The sequence below is a fragment of the Anabrus simplex genome, chromosome 2, assembly GCF_040414725.1.
Source record: "Anabrus simplex isolate iqAnaSimp1 chromosome 2, ASM4041472v1, whole genome shotgun sequence".
Lineage (NCBI taxonomy): Eukaryota > Metazoa > Arthropoda > Insecta > Orthoptera > Tettigoniidae > Anabrus > Anabrus simplex.
In genome coordinates, this window is record NC_090266.1 from 659,549,790 (window position 1) to 659,566,463 (window position 16,674).

General features: G+C 37.6%; 1 protein-coding gene across 3 annotated transcripts in view; it reads right to left on the reverse strand.

The window, feature by feature from the left end:
- Positions 1 to 973: 973 nt before the first annotated feature.
- Positions 974 to 16,674, reverse strand: part of LOC136864333 (transmembrane emp24 domain-containing protein 5) — a 61,904-nt gene continuing 46,203 nt past the window's right edge. For all 3 annotated transcript variants that reach the window (XM_067141175.2, XM_067141172.2, XM_067141173.2), the window contains exon 6: positions 974 to 16,028. In XM_067141175.2, coding sequence (XP_066997276.1) covers positions 15,954 to 16,028 — 75 coding nt within the window. In that variant the 3' untranslated portion in view covers positions 974 to 15,953. The remainder of the gene's footprint in view (positions 16,029 to 16,674) is intronic.

Consider the following 16,674-nt stretch of genomic DNA (forward strand, 5'->3'; position numbering starts at 1 on the left):
ATTATCTGACCTTAGTTAAAGAGCGTAGACAGAATTAGCCTTTTAGTATGAAAAAAATGGAACAAAGATTTTATGAACATTAAGGTTCTCTCAAATAACTTTGTGATTCATAAGGAACCAGCTGATGGGAAAAAGGTTCTGTGGCTCAAAATGAGGTGGTTTTAAAAACATTCAAGCTCTTTAAGACCTTTTCAATCATGAAATTACCAGTATTTTATCCCAGTGTGGCAGTGGGTGGTTGTGCTTCCAGTCTAATGAACCACTTGGAGATTAAGTTAGGTGCACCCGTAACAAAATGGAAGAACGTGAAATCCTTGACTTTTCACAGATCATCTGTAAATGCATCATCTTCAGCGCCTTCACCATGGGAACTAAGTCACAGCTCCCATTAAGCTGACAAAAGCTAAATTTGATGATTTAATTTCCATGCTTCCATTCATTCCTCCAGTTTATCATAAGATTTTTTAAAGATTTACAATATTGTGGTGTAGCTGCAGCCAAGGTACATTACAGTGTCATGTGGTATTGGCGCACTGGCATGTTGTTAAAATTTGCACTTTTCGTTTAGAACCAAAATGGGCCAAATTCACTCCAGTAGAAAATGGTGGTACCGGTATTTATTCCTTTTCTTAATTTTTATTAAAAATCCAGATATTTGTATTTGGTTTTGTAGTTATGAACAGATGTCTTCACTATAATATGCATATGTTGTAGTCTTTGCAATCTTTTTCTGTGAATTATAGTACTGCCTAAACTTTAACCTTAATTTTATCCATTTAAAAAAATGGGACTTAGCCCACTATGGCTCTCAACCTTTGAACTGAATCTGTATAGTATTTCATAACTTATAAACATTATCAAAAAGGATCCATCAAGTAAGCAAGTGCATTCGATTGTACCAAACTTTCTTCTCAAACATATAACATAGATTTAAACCAAGCATTTTAGGAATATTCAAGAAAAGAACCAAACATTATATGCATATTCCAAAATATTTATTTCCTTCATATGGTGACATTATGAACAGAATGGTAAACATTTTTTTCAATGACCAATTGAACTGTACACAAATGATATATAAAACATGAAAAAATAATTTGAAATATGGTAAAATTGGCATGTACATTTTCACCAGGTAGGATTTTCTTGAGCCATATTCAACCCTTTATTCATAAAACCCTTGAAATAAACTAACCAAAAGCCAAAAACGACTTTGCAGGGAATACACTCTGAGTGTAATGAAATGGAGAGTCAGTTCTATTAAAATCACATCGGCAAGCTTTTCCTGTAATAAATGTCATGAAATCCAATTCAACACTTAGACTTGTCTTAATACAGTAAATACACAGTATTGCAACATTTAATTTCTTATTCATTTCTTCCATATGAAACCAACAATAAGGATTCAAGACCTCTAGGATCGTGAAGTTGCCTTCATCATCAGCAGGATCTTAACATAACAGATCCTGTATATTTCTCTTTAGACTGCAGAGTAATACTGAATAATGTTCTAACCAAGAAGTTGCTCCAGACCATATTAAATACAAAGTTTAAAATATGATTTAATTATTTTTGAACCCTATTGAGACTGGTTTGCAGTATTTATATGAACAGGTTTTACATAGCCTAACAAATAATTCATTATTCATACATAGGCCTACACTGTAAATTTTAGGGTTAAAAAATGCAAATTGTATGCATATTTTAGTAGATTTCAGTGCAGTGAAGTCTTCAGTCTAGATGTCAACAACAGTGTAAACAACATTTAAAAAATGAGAGAACTGAGAAGTAAGATGATAATAGGTATGAAAATGCCATAACATTGTCAGTCATGGGAAATCTAATATTGCTTTCCATTATTACCACATCGACCATGTCTTTGCATTCCATAGCAACATGATACAAAAGTTCATATGAAATGTTAAGTTTTAGTAAATACATACACTCACTGGCAAGAAATGTGAAACACTAAGTATTTCAGACAAAATTTAATGTTAGTCCATTTGAAATCTTGTATAAATTAAATGTTATGACATTACAACAATATGGCAATGTATCATAAGTTAATTAGCCCATCTGAGAAGTTTCACCGCTATTATTGATAAACATTACTGATTGTGAATCACAACATCAATATTGCTGTTTCCTACCTTTTGATAAGAATAACCACAAACAGCTGTCTTAAGGTTTACTGCTGTGAATTCTCATGCCACTTAATTTTGTGGACATTATGGCTTGTCTACAACAGTTTGTGTCGCTTGTAAGTCAGGTCATAATGGCTCTTTCATCTAAAAATGCAACAAGGGCCATAGCATTAGTGGAGGATGGGTGCAGTATAAGCTATGTAGCAGACGTTATAGGCAAGTCTTGTTCTAATGTGTACAGAACAGTTACAAGGTACAGAGAGGACAATATCTACACCAGGAGGCCCGGTTCCGGTTATAGGAGAAGCACTACTGAGTGTGATGATGCAAGTTCTTCGTGATCGACACAGAACAGCTGTGTAGGTCAGAAATCATTTGCAGCAAGTACGGGGCACAAACAGCAGTGAAAGGAGATTGCATGATGCGGATTTAAAGTCCAAGAGGCCCGCCACAGGACCTCTGCTTACACATGAGCATCACACCCCTAGGATGCAATTCACCAACACCCACTGAACCTGGACTGTAGAACGCTGTTCATGCATGAATTCAGATTCTGTTTGAGGGCACCGGACAGAAGAGAGAGCGTATGGAGAAGGTCCGGGGAACGTTATTCATCCTGTACTTTTGCTAGTTGCTTTACGTTGCACCGACACAGTTACGTCTTATGGCAACGATGGGACAGGAAAGGGCTAGGAGTGGGAAGGAAGCAGCCGTGGCCTTAATTAAGGTACAGCCCCAGCATTTGCCTGGTGTGAAAATGGGAAACCACGAAAAACCATTTTCAGGGCTGCCGACAGTGGGGTTCGAACCTATCTCCCGAATACTGGATACTGGCCGCACTTAAGCAACTGCAGCTATCGAGCTCGGTCATCCTGTACTTTCTCTGCAAGGAAATCATTCAATGGAGGTTCTGTGATGGTCTGGACTGGGACTACCACTGATGTTCGCATGGAGCTTGTGTTCAACGGGAATGAAAGTCTCACAGCTCACAACACGAGGAGATTTTAGTGGATCACATGGTGACTTTTGCACCTGTCATCGGCAAGAGCTTTATCCTAATGCATGACAGTGCTTGCCCACACATTGCCATTTGTTTACGTGAATACCTGGATAAAGTCAGAATTGAACGCATGGTGTGGCCAGCTTGTAGTTCCGACCTAAACCTGATAAAGCATGTCTGGGATATGCTTATGAGACATGCTAGGAGTCGTTACCCTGACATACTGGCTCAACTTTGGGCTGCACATGAGGCAGAATGGGAGCTCATACCACAAGAGAATATTTGAGATTGCATCCTGAGCATGCCTGATCGAATTACAGCTGTAACTGTGGCTAGAGGTGATAATACCCATTACTGAGACAATGGAAATGTGTTGAAAACGTGTGGACAAATGGACTGCATATGAAACTGTGCACAGCTCCAGGTTTCGACATTTCCAAATTCGTGTTGCGGGACTGTTGTAAATGTCATGATCAACAATCTTTATCAATTACTGCGCTGAAACTTCTCAAATGGGATAATTAACTTATGAGACATTGCCATATAGTTGTAATGTTATAATGATCGATTTTTACCATGTTTCAAATGGACTAACATTAAATTTTGTCTGAAATATTTAGTGTTTCGCTGTTTTTGCCGGAGAATATATTTCTAATATCCACTATTGTATGTGTTATAAGGAATCAGAATTTTCAATGGATCAATCTGAAGTATTTTTGAGATTCAGAAGGCTAGAATCTTATAATGCAGCCATCTAAAATACTACTATGGAAGAAATTTCCAAGTAATCCAGTTCTCCTCTAGAATTAAAAATGTTTAAAATTCATAAACTGTAAATGATGGGTAATGTAAAGCAAGATTAAGAAGAAAAAAAAATGAACAATGAAATCATTTACATGACTAGATAAATCTCTGAGACAGGCACCAAGACACAGACTCAGTAAATATTGAAATAACCACCAAAGTCAGGAAAATTGTGTAGATGTATCCCTTTCACTTGTTCACAGGTGGTGTTATTTGACTGCCAAAATCTGAGCAAAGAGAAAGGAAGAATCTACTTAATCTTTAAAAATATTATGTATAGTATTGTATAATTAACCTTCAATTAAAGTGATGCACCTTTTAAGGCCCCAGTGTTCTACAATGTAATAATTCAGCTCCTTCCACACCCATTATTGACTCGAGTTTATTTGTGCTGTGATTGGCAGTGTGAGTTATTGTATCGTTCCTGTAATGCCAGTACATTTCTAAAATCTTTTGGAGTTAGACTGCAATGTGTTGTTTGTGTGATTTTTCTGCCAATCTAATCTCTTGTTTTCATTCCTTTTAAAGGCAGTATGTTGACAGCATGGACAGTTCAGGTACATTCAGAGTAAATGGATCTCTGTAACAACAAGAAGTTTATTTCTAGGATGAAGTAAAGTGTGAATGTTCAAGAGCACAATTCTCAAAAAAAGCATGCTCACATGGATAGATGAATTAGACTGCTGTAAGAACTCCTTGCTGCAAAATAATAATAATAATAATAATAATAATAATAATAATAATAACAACAACAACAACAACACGATTTCCATCGATGAAGCTAACACAAGCAGATTCCCTTATGACATATCCATTTTGACAATGATGTTCTGAACCATATCCTCAAATGGCTAATGCTAAAACAGTGTAAGACAGAAATACTCTGAGAGAACTAAAGCTGAACTTCAAAAACTTGACATGGAGGAAATTCTGAACTGTATTATGCTTTAATGTATTTGATGTTTCCAAATTAAATCATGAGAATGCAAACTCTGTCGTTCCCAAATGATGGTTGTGGCTGGGAGAGCTCCAGGTGGGTCATGTCTAGAAACCATTCCCTAATGTTGTTGAATTGTGTATGTTTCAAGGAGAAAAGAAAGACTGAAGGACAGATTGGCTGTTATATCCTTCATTAGCAGAAAATTGTGGAAAATTCCCAAAAATATTACAGTAAAGGTACGTACATGTGGAAGTGTAGATGAGCAAGTGGTATATGTGCGTTTGTCATCTACATGCCTAAAAAAATTTACTGAGTACAGCTTTTTCTTTTTTTTACAAGCTGCTTTACGTTGCACCGACGTAGATAGGTTTCATGGTGACGATGGGTTAGGAAAGGGCTAGGAGTGGGAAGGAAGTGGCCGAGGCCTTAATTACGGTACAGACCCAGCATTTGTCTGGTGTGAAAATGGGTAACCATGGAAAACCATCTTTAGGGATGCCAACAGTAGGGTTCGAACCCACTATCTCCTGAATGCAAGTTCACAGCTGCGCACCCCTAACCGCATCGCAAACTTGCTCGGCAAGGGTACAGGTTGAAACTAATGTCTTTATGCGACATAAAAAGCAGTTAATTCTAAAATTGATTTCGTAAACTTGAAGAAATTCTGACAAACTTTATGATAAATAAAACTGTTAATACAGAAGGTCGTTCGGGATCTCTGGTGACGAGTTTGAAGGCTGCTGGCAGCACTGTTAACCTGAGCATGTCAAAACACGGAGTGATGATTCACGTCAGTACTGAGAATGTGTGTGTGTTTGTGTGTAGAGTTTTGTGACATTAACAGCAACGATATTGAAACCGATTGACCCTTACTGGGAGGGCTACACAACAGCCCTTTACGATGCTAAATATAGCATTCTGCAATCAAAGGAATGTGCAAGAAGCATGATTTCTTGATATCAAAGAATAGGATCAGTGCTGTATTGAATGAAAAGGGCAAAGGCCCACTAGGCTTAATTCTAGAGGGGAAAATTCAGGCAAATCCACGACTAGGCACCAGCTGTACACCAGAAGTGGTGAGGAAAGTGAAGGCTCAGATGGTAACCCTGCCCCCAAAGGACTATTGCATGTAAATGGGGGATGTTTGTTTTAGCAGTTAACACCATGATCAACAAGGACCTGCAATCAGAAAAGCAGCATAAGCGCAGAGTTCCATTTCGAAAGAAGTATGTTACCTCGTCACATTTAAGAACATTGTACTAACACAAAAAAGCTCTGTGAGGACTATCTGGCAGGGAACAGATAGAAAAATGTGGTGACATTAGACTAAGCATATATATACTTTAGTGACTGTAACAAACCCTGCTCGATTAGCTACCTCCCTAGGAAAAAATAAATAAATGATCAAACATTGCGTAAGGAATGCCAGGAAAGTTTTCCTAGGGGTTTTCATGATCATCGCTGGATACAGCTACAATGGCAAGTTAACCATTCGCTGTGTTGCAAATAATGTGAAGGTGAACTCTACATACTATCAGCAAGAGGTTTTAACACCCATTTACAACATAGATATCTCAGCACTGTATGTGAGGGTGATAAATTAGGTATGGGTACATCAAGATAAATCATCCAGCCGCACCTCCCCTTTGACCCTTCTGTCTTTGAGAGAATGGAGATGGAAGCTTGAATCCATGCAATTCCTTTCACTGACATTCCGGTGAAGGCACTTGATGGGTCACCCACGGACTTCTGTGCATATGGACTCCTAAAATGGGCCTTAGGAAATAGATTATGGGTGTAGTACGCCATCTGTAATTGGGAATAGCCTGTTGGTGGTTAATAAATCTATCTATCTACATACCTCCACACACTATCAATGGCCTTTGGAAAGCCTGTCAGGAGGAGTGGGATAAGATAGACATGCTAGCTCTGCAAAACAGTCTGCTGCAATGGAAATTACATTGTCGAGCTATAGCTAGAAATGCTGGCTTTTCATAAGCTAATTACCCATCAAACATCGTCCCAAGAGATCCTGAAAGACCTTCTGTACTAACAATCTATTTTGCGGTTGTCTCGACTGATTCATGAAAGTAATCGCATCACAGCCACAAAGTGGTTCAACTTAGGCTAAGAACAAGCTCAGAAAATGAGAAGTTGTATTTGTTAGAATGCTGCAGAAAAACGATAGGGAGACTAACACCACCATTCCTATGAAATAAACATGAAATAAATGTGTCATCTAACTGTAAGGAGGGTCTGGCGGTGTAGGGGGCAACGCGTCCGCTTGTCACCCGGCGGCCCCGGGTTCGATTCCCAGCTGGGTCAGGGGTGTTTAATTGTAAATGATTAATAATCCTGGCCCGGGGACTGGGTGTTTGTGCCGCCCTTAATGTTCCTTTCCTCACATTCAACACTTTACACATCTGCCATTTCCAAATACATGCAGGTTCACAACATACAGTGCAAAGTAGGGGCAAAAGATCTTCTTAGGTCGACGCCCCGAATAAATAGCATTAAAAAAAAAAAAACTAAGGGGCAAAAAGATGTATTTGAAGGAATTTCTAACAGCAATGTATAGCCTAATCTATGTTTCAGCACTAGTTTTACAAATATTCTCATGATGTGCATGAAGCAATACTCTAATAACGCAAGCTGCTGAAATAAACAATAAAGTGCATACCTCAAATCAAGCTCAGATCTTTGAGATTGAGATTACTAGGATTATTATTTATGTCCTGAGGATAATGAAGTCTCACTATGGAGGTTGTATCATAACAAATATGATGTTGCCACTATGACGATTAGGGAAATAGCAACAACCAATGACAGAAAAGTCTGTCCTGTATCTTCTATGAATAAGGGCTGAACGATTTTCAAAATCTAGGATCAAATGAAGCAGACAGAGGAGGACCAAATGCAGCAGATAGAGGAGTAGCTACATGAAATTCTAGAGAAGGAGTTATAGCAGGCTATTTCAAGATCATGAATATAAATAACACTTGACAATCAACCCGAATGCACACCAAAACGGTGGCCACAGTTTGTTCATTCAGAGTTATTTTGCAATATATTGCCCTATTAAGGATCTGAAAACCTGTTCCCAAGCAGCACATGTATGCTTCCAAACATCCTATAAAGCCAACAAATAATATAAACTCATTCAAGAAGAACATCTACGGATATTTATCTGCAAATGGATAAACAATCGGTCATACTCTCTGTATACAGTAGTGAAAAATGTTGCAAATAATGATTATTGATTTCACATACCAGTAACTACTTCTATGGTTCATGGAGATGCTGAGGAGCCAGAATTTTGTCCCACAGAAGTTCTTTTACATGCTAGTAAATCTACTGACATGAGGCTGATGTATCTGAACACCTTCAAACATCAATGGACTGACCTAGGATCAATCCTGCCAACTTGAGCTCAGAAGGCTAGAGCTCTACAACCTGAGCTACTCAGCCTCTCCAACTTCAAGAAATTAACTTTACAGATTTTATGTTAATGCAAAAAGTGAGATCTATCAATGATCCATCAAATTACAGAGAAATAAAAAGGTAAGCTGCAGCCTATGCATGCTGTTTACAGACAACATCTGCAGAAATCATGGGTCAGACATCGCACACACCCTCTGATCGAAGTGGCCGAGTACAAGGCAACTGTATAATCACATCATCCTATGGTTAAACTCAGTCAGTAACACACTCCAGAGTGCAGATATGAAATGTTACAATAAGCTGTGCTCTAAATGTGTTGCCGAGACTTTCTGCCACTCCAGTAATCCAAATCAGTCCAATATTTATTAATGTATTTCTGTTTTGAGAATGTCAGTGCTCAGTGGTCTTGTCAGAGACAAGCACAAAACTAAAACAATCGTTCTTTACATTACTGGCGGCGACCTTGGCAATGCATTGCATTACTTAATTTTTATGAATAATAATAATTGCCTTTACGTCCCACTAACTACTTTTACGGTTTTCGGAGGCGCCAAGGTGCCAGAATTTAGTCCCGCAGGAGTTGTGTTACATGCTAGTAAGTCTAAAGACACGAGGCTGACGGATTTGAGCTCTTTCAAATACCACGGGACTGAGCCAGGATCGAACCTGGCACGCTGGGGTTAGAAGGCGAGCTCCTCAATTGCCTGAGCCACTCAGCCTGGCTTTTATGAATGAATTTATACAGTTCGTTCTTGAATCAAGTGTTATTTATACTCTCTTAAAAAAGGATCCAACATCATCCACACACCTTGTCCCCTGTTAACAAATAATTATCTGTTCTCCTCTGACCAGTTCACTGGAGCCACTGCTGATTTTATACCCAACTTCCCCAGCAAAGAAGAGAGAACGAGTGGTGAACAATAAAAGCTAACAACCATCCTCTATTAGCTAAATATTAGATTTTTAAATAGGAATCAAATTTAAATTTGGTTCACCTCACAGATAAAGGCTTATGCACTCCAGGGTTAAATACATTCTTATTCAAAAGAAAAGATGAAAACATCAGTGGGTTGAAAATATTATTATCAACATTACAAAATCTGACACAGTTTTTAAAAATCAGTCTGTCATTATCAAAATCTATATCCACTTTGTGCATTAGTTGTTCATATCAGAAGACTAGCATGAAATAGGTACGTCCTGTATACACACGGAAAAGACAAAAGTGACCAATATTGTATAAATAACCACGAATGATCATATCGTTTCTAAACTGAAATGAACAAAACTCTCTATAAATGACTAAATATTTATACAACCTTTCTCCAGAAAGCTTTGAGACCGAAGCTGTAATTGTAATGAGAATTAACTAAAGATAACTTGTCAGCAGGTGGTATAGCACACTGTAATCTTGCCCTGATTCTGTGCAAATGTGCTAAGTGGCAGGATGGTGCTTTGTAATGCAGACATCTGTGCTGCAGCAGTACTGTTGCCAGGGTGGTGATAGAGCATGGATGTGAAAATCAAGCAACGTGTGAGCATAAAATTCTGTGCGAAGTTAGGATGGACAGCAGATACTTGGAACCATCCAGCATCCTCCCTGCCTTTCACAAAACTCGTACGCCAGTGAAATGTTTGTGCTCGTGATAATGACTGTTCGCCATAAGTTTCAAAACTTTCCAGACAAGGGTTGTATTTCAGCCTGTTGTTACAATATATTTTTTCAATATTCTGCATCAGGCCATCATGTAAAAATCTCAGTGGGTATTTATCCTGAGACACTTAACCTTAGCATCCAAGTTGGTCAGTCTCTCTCTGTCACTTGTATTTTCCATGTAGGAGAGCATGGTCAACAATGAGACTGTACAGAACGAAACAAGGCACCTGGCTTATTCTATTTTTAAAGTTAGCAGGTGCTGCTTTTTTGTGAAGAAAGTACAAATGACTGTAATCCTGTATTGAATAAATTACAGCAATGGCTCCACTTGTTACTCATTATTATTTGCATATGCGTTTTTTATGGCAGCATAGGTGTGATTTTGTTTTGTAGTTGTATTTTTTGTGTTGAGTAACTTCAAGAAATAGTTACTTTGTTTTGGTACTGTTGTGTCTGAAACTGTATGCTACTACCATCCAGTGAGAATACTTAGATTATTAATTATTGTTAGGATAGTCGTTCTTTTCTTGTGTACCATGAAAACAGAATAATATTAGGTTTTCTATTTTACATTGTGCTTAATTTTACCATCAATGGAACTTAATTCTTCAAGAGTGACAAGTGCAAGATTTGTGAGAGTCATGTGTGTTGAGTTTTAAGAAATTTAAAACTTTTAGAGAATATGCAATGATACAGAATGAAACATTGTATGTCCAATTTCTCTCTGGTTTTCTTAGTTTTGTTTAGGACCTCTACAATGGTAAGTGTACACAAACCCTCCTTACATGCTTTTTTTTTTAAGTTTTAGATTCATCATTCTGAGGAAGTTGACAAGAAAGACAGACAAGGGACTACTGAAGGACGAACACATGCGAGCCACAGTAAATTCAATATTGGTAGATAAACTATCATTGTGAGAAGCTGCCAGACGTCACAAATTTAGTTTTCAAATATTATATAGATATGTGGCTAAACAAAACAAGATTCTAAGTTAATTTGCTCACAGACTCACGACACCAAGGTAGTATAACATCAGGAAAAGTTTCACAACGGAACAGGAAAAAGGATTAGCTGATTATATCATTACCTGTTCAAAGATGTGTCATGAAATATCTACTGGATATTTATGCAAAATAGCATATGAAATGGCAACTAAGAATCCTATTGCCATTCCTGCAATTTGAATTGAAAGAGAGAAAGCTTGAGTGGATGGGTTCCGTGGATTCCTTAAAAGAAATCCAAATGTCAGCATCAGACAGCCCGAGAGTTGCAACATATCCAGAACCTCTGCATTCAATCTGCACAACAGCAACTTTTTTTTGACAATTATGAGGAAGCTCTCAGACGTTCTCCAAATGTTGCTGACAGAAGCAGAATCTTAAATTTAGATGAAACGGGGGTTACATTTGTCAATCAGCCAAAAAAAGTAATTGCAGAAAAGAGATCTAAGAAAAATAGGGAAAATTGCTAGCGGGGAATGTGGAACATTTGCATGGTGAACGTAGAAGAAAATTTGGTTCTTTCTGATGAATACTATGCTTCAGTTCTTGTATGGTGTGCTGGGTCGTCTTGAAAACAACATTTTTTTAATTCACCCCAGAGATAAAAATCATAGGCAGATAAAATGGGGAGACCAAGGGGGCCCACAAACACCTACTAACTCTGCTCAGTGGAAATACTGTGGAATTATTTGCAGTGGCAGAGTCCTGTTGAAAACTGCAAATCATGCTCCCTGTTGGTTAATTCACTGGAAACCTATTTCAAAATAATCTCAAATGGGCTTTAATTTTCTAATTTAAAACTTTCAGTTTTCAGACACCAGGTATTAAGTCAGTACATGTATCTCAATTACCCTGAGCGCTCTTGTAGCGCAATGGCTAAAGCCCTCGCTTTATAATATAAGGTATGCAGGTTTGAGTCTTCATCATGCCAAATATTTTTTTATTTCCATTATTAGTTGTATTCATCTGTATGCCTCTTTTCGTAAGTTCTTTTGTTAATACTGCAATATATTTCATTGAAATGTTTAATCACAACATTATGTCTACTAGGTAAACACTTTATGTGTGTGCTACTTATAGAAAGTGATGTTATGATTAATTCCAAACATCATTGTTGTATTAAAGCATATAGCATACAGGACTGTCGCCCAGCTAGCAGATTCCCTATCAGTCGTTTACCTAGTCTTCTCGTAAATGATTTCAAAGAAATTGGAAACTATTCCATTCCTCAATTCCTCTTCCTATGAATGGATATTTACCCCTATCTCCTCTGTGGATTAGTGGTAGTGTGTTGCCTCCAGATCCCAAGATAGCGGGTTCAAACTTGGCAGAGGCAGTCAGATTTTTGAAGGGCGGAAAAAAGGTCCATTCGACACTCCATGTCATACGATGTCGGCATGTAAAAGATCTCTGGGCCCTGTTTCATAAAAACATCTTTCACTAATATTATTGGTAAGAAACCAATAATATTAACTAATAATATTAGTTATTAGTTTATGAGTCAAAATTATTAGTACATGTTCCTAATAATATTAGTAAATTGTTTCACAGACAACATGACTAATAAAAGTTACTCATATTATTAGGATTATTTCCATGAGTGCATTTTGACTCATAATTTATATTATTAGTGAAACCAAAGTGAGCGGTATTTTAATATTTTGGCATAAAATCATGAAGATCACTGAAATGGTCGACTCTGATACAAATAGTGATAAGGAACGAGTGTAGGTATTCACCGTTCAATAAATGTTACGTCAAAAACAGCCTGTACTGACATGTAACAAACATATGAATACTGGTACAATGGGAGATTTAGGTTAGATTACATATTGCTTGATAGGATTAGTAGGTAAAGAACGTTCCACTGCAAGAAATGAAGCATAACCTTAAAATAGCAGCTTCGCATTGCACTCGACCGGTTGGTAGTGATACACAGTATCACTGTGTTTCTCTAATGCAGTTCTGCTCGGACACTCCAAGTATCTTAAAATCTTGGCTTATATCACCAGTAAACCAAGATGATGCTGGTGATTATTGTTTTAAGAGAAAGTCGGCTACAAATAGGCAACCATAATCTATAACAACACTAATCAGATAGAAAAATGGAAAGGATCCGACATTTTGAAAAATGAAGGTATCGGCTAAAGAAAGAGAACGGCCACGAAGGGCGTGAAAATTAAAGACACTCTCCGCCTCGCAACCTAATACTGTCAGGGTTGGAAAAGAACAAGAGTTGAACAAGGGAGGTCAGAAGGGTAGATGAAAATGAGCCTGGCAGAAGTAAGTTGAAGCAATGGCAGGACTCATCTCAGTGCCCCATGTTCGCCAACACATACTCCGAAGTTGAGAGCTCTGGGACCCCTTTTAGTCTCCTCTTATGACAGGCAGGGGATACCGTGGCTGTTATTCTACCGCCCCCACCAACAGGCGGTAGTAAACAAAGATTTTGCTAGTCCATTTCAACAGAGGTTTTTAAGAGCACATAAAATAAAAAAGTAAAAGGAACAAGGAGAGTTACAGCGTGCAAAAGGCTGCGAATAGTTGATGCTTTAACTCAGTCACTTTCCGCAAATAAACTTTCTTCTTTCATATTATTTTCACTTCTTTTATCCATTTTCACATGTACTGAAGTCACAACAACGAAAATATCAAGCGAGCCTTTTGAACATGTGGATTAATAGTCGGTTGTAGTCAAGCATTAGCCTACTGCTACAAATGCAACAGACCGATTCTAACCTCCATTTGTATCAGCTGACTAAGAACTAATATTATTAGTGAAGATATTTTATTAGTCATGTGTACATCTTTATGAAACAGAATTTGGTTAACTAATAATTATTTTTGTGACTTCTAATATTATTAGCTTATTAGCCTAGAGCAAAACGGAACGTTGAAATTGAAGAGCAGTCAGCCAGATGGCGTCAAATTAAAATGTCTGCACACAGTAGCTGAGGCCATACAATTATTATTATTATTATTGTTAGTTCTTTACCTTTATAGTATCTTCCAACCTTATCTTCATAAAGTTAAACATTAGAATGAAATGCATTATCAATAAATGATAGCATGTGGAACTAAACGAGGTCACAAAGCTAGTTGCAAAAACAGGATCGTGGAGGTAATTCACAGAAGCCTGCAGATAGAATGCTCAGACTATAAATCCATAAGGAAGATGCGTGTGTGTATAAAAAAGTATATGGAAGCGTGTAAAAGAGAGTTAATAACAATGGCAGGGAACGAAAATAAATGTTTAAATGTAAATTAGAAAGACTAAGAGAACCTGCGTACCTTCTATTACGGAGCGAGCGACCTGACCAATCTACTATGAGAATACTTAGCAAAATGCTGCCTTACATAACAGGTTATAACTGGCATAAGAAGATATATTCGAGATTTTAATCCCAATTAGGTATTAATTTTGAAGCTCATAGATGAATATCACAAAAGCTCGACTTAAATCACTGTCCATAACTCAGCCGTATTAGGCTTTTTGGTGACAATCAGCACATGCAAGCACAGAAAAATAAGACAATATCAAAATGAGCTTCATACATCCAACTATAGATAGCATGTCACTCGAAAGCGAGAAGTCGCTGAAAATCAATCTAGCCAACCCCATATATTGGTGTCTAGCTCCGGGTTGCTACCTAGCGCTTGCACGGAGGTGACTGCACGCAAGCCAAAGTACCAGCTGATTTACAACACCCCCAGGTAGTTTACCTCCCACGCAGCTGCCAGCCAATTTACCAGCTGATGGTTGTACCAGCCCTAAGTGTAATAATTTAGTAGCCTTTTGCACAGATCCATATGAAATTCCCATTGTTGTGCAAAGTTAGCAATGTGATTTTTTTGGGGGAGGGGGGATTTTCCAAACGATGACAAAAATCATTAATTTTTCTTTGGTGAGAAACCTAGACTAATGCTTTGGCTCCTTAGGCTGGCTACTTCCAATTTTCTGAAAAGTTTATAATAAAGATTATGGAATATTTAATGACTTGGAACGTCCACAACCAGGAAACTTTCTTCACGAGTTGACGAAGTTTACACATACGAACCATACATCAACACATGCTGTGCCTTTGAAAACACACGACCCATAATACCCTTTATGACTGATAACACAATAATGCTAAGAAAAGCTAATACGACTGACACTGGACACGTATACAAGGTCAGCTAACAGGGATGCAGCTGCACACAAAACAAAGGCTGCAGTCAGAGAACAAAACATGTGATGGCAAACTGTGCCATCACCTTCCTGCATGTGGCAAACAAGCAGGGAGCTCGCTCACAGGGAAAATACCACGTACACCGAAGTAAAGCATATCTGACTTCTCTGTATCTATTTTGTTGTGTACAAACATCTGTCTCATTGTGTATCTTAAATGGGGTAAAAGGAGATAAATGTCATAGTTTAGGGGTAAAAAAGTAGGTTGTTCTCATAAGCTAAAAGTATAAAGCATTTTCAATGTTTTGTCTCCTAGAATAAAGATGGGTCCATGCTTTTCTAGTTAAAATTATATTTTTTTTGGTAATAAATAATTTTTAAAATGTAATTTTTGTCTCATTGTTGACCTTATAAATCTTTACATACTATATATTTAACATAATTAAAAAGTTCATGTAGGGTATAATAACATACAGAAGTGTATAAACAATGGCACATGTTTTACAGACTAAATCATTAAAGACTCCCACAAATTTAACAGTGTGTGAGAGGGTCTCTAGATATGTATATATAAAAATAATTGAGAGTCATTTTATGGATTAATAAGCAAAATCCACTTATATACTTAAAACAACATCTGAAAATTTATAATCAAATCATAAAAGTTTCACAGATCTATGAACCTTTTCTCTAAGAATCACAGGCCATCCACACAATAAAAACTGAAATAACTGCACTAGATGACTGGTAAACACATTCAGATTTGAACACCTAAAGCGAGGTAACTTTTTATCATCATGATGACTGCATTTTCTTCAAAAACCGCTGAACCCTTGAAGTGTCATCAAACAGACTTCGGACCATGACAACCTAAAATGAAAAGTATTTTTTTTATATTAAAAAAAAAAAAAAAGAACAAACTCAAATTCAGCCTCAAAAGAAACAGAAGAGAGCCCACAGTGACCTTCAAGATCAAGGGTCTTCCTAACCAGGACAATCACAGAAAATGGCAAGTGAAGTATGCAGCAAAACAAACGTACTGAAATTTCAAACATGGTCTGAATATTATATTATTATAACATGCAGGGGATGATGTCAACATCCAACTCACTACGTCGGTATAGTACGTGTTCAAAACATCCACCCTTGTGTTTCTGTAACAATGCTTTGGAGATTGCTTAGTTCCCCATGGAAAGGAATTCCCACTCCCTGGATCTCATGCCCCCCAGATTCCTATGTGAGGCATGCCGAGAGAATCAATCTTCTCGTCAGGTGACCCACCAAGAAATGTTCTCGAATTACAACGGATACAGACAATTTTTGTATCCTTGCGGCAATCTGTGTTCATCAAGGACCGTTATGAACAATGCGCGAGATGTGAGGTTGCACATTTTGAACACATGCTGCACCGACACAGATAAGTTTTCTGTCACCTTGCATGTTATAATGACTCACCTTGAAGTTCAGAGTATGTATGAAGTTTCAGTAAAGTGACAGGAGGATTGGAATCGAACAG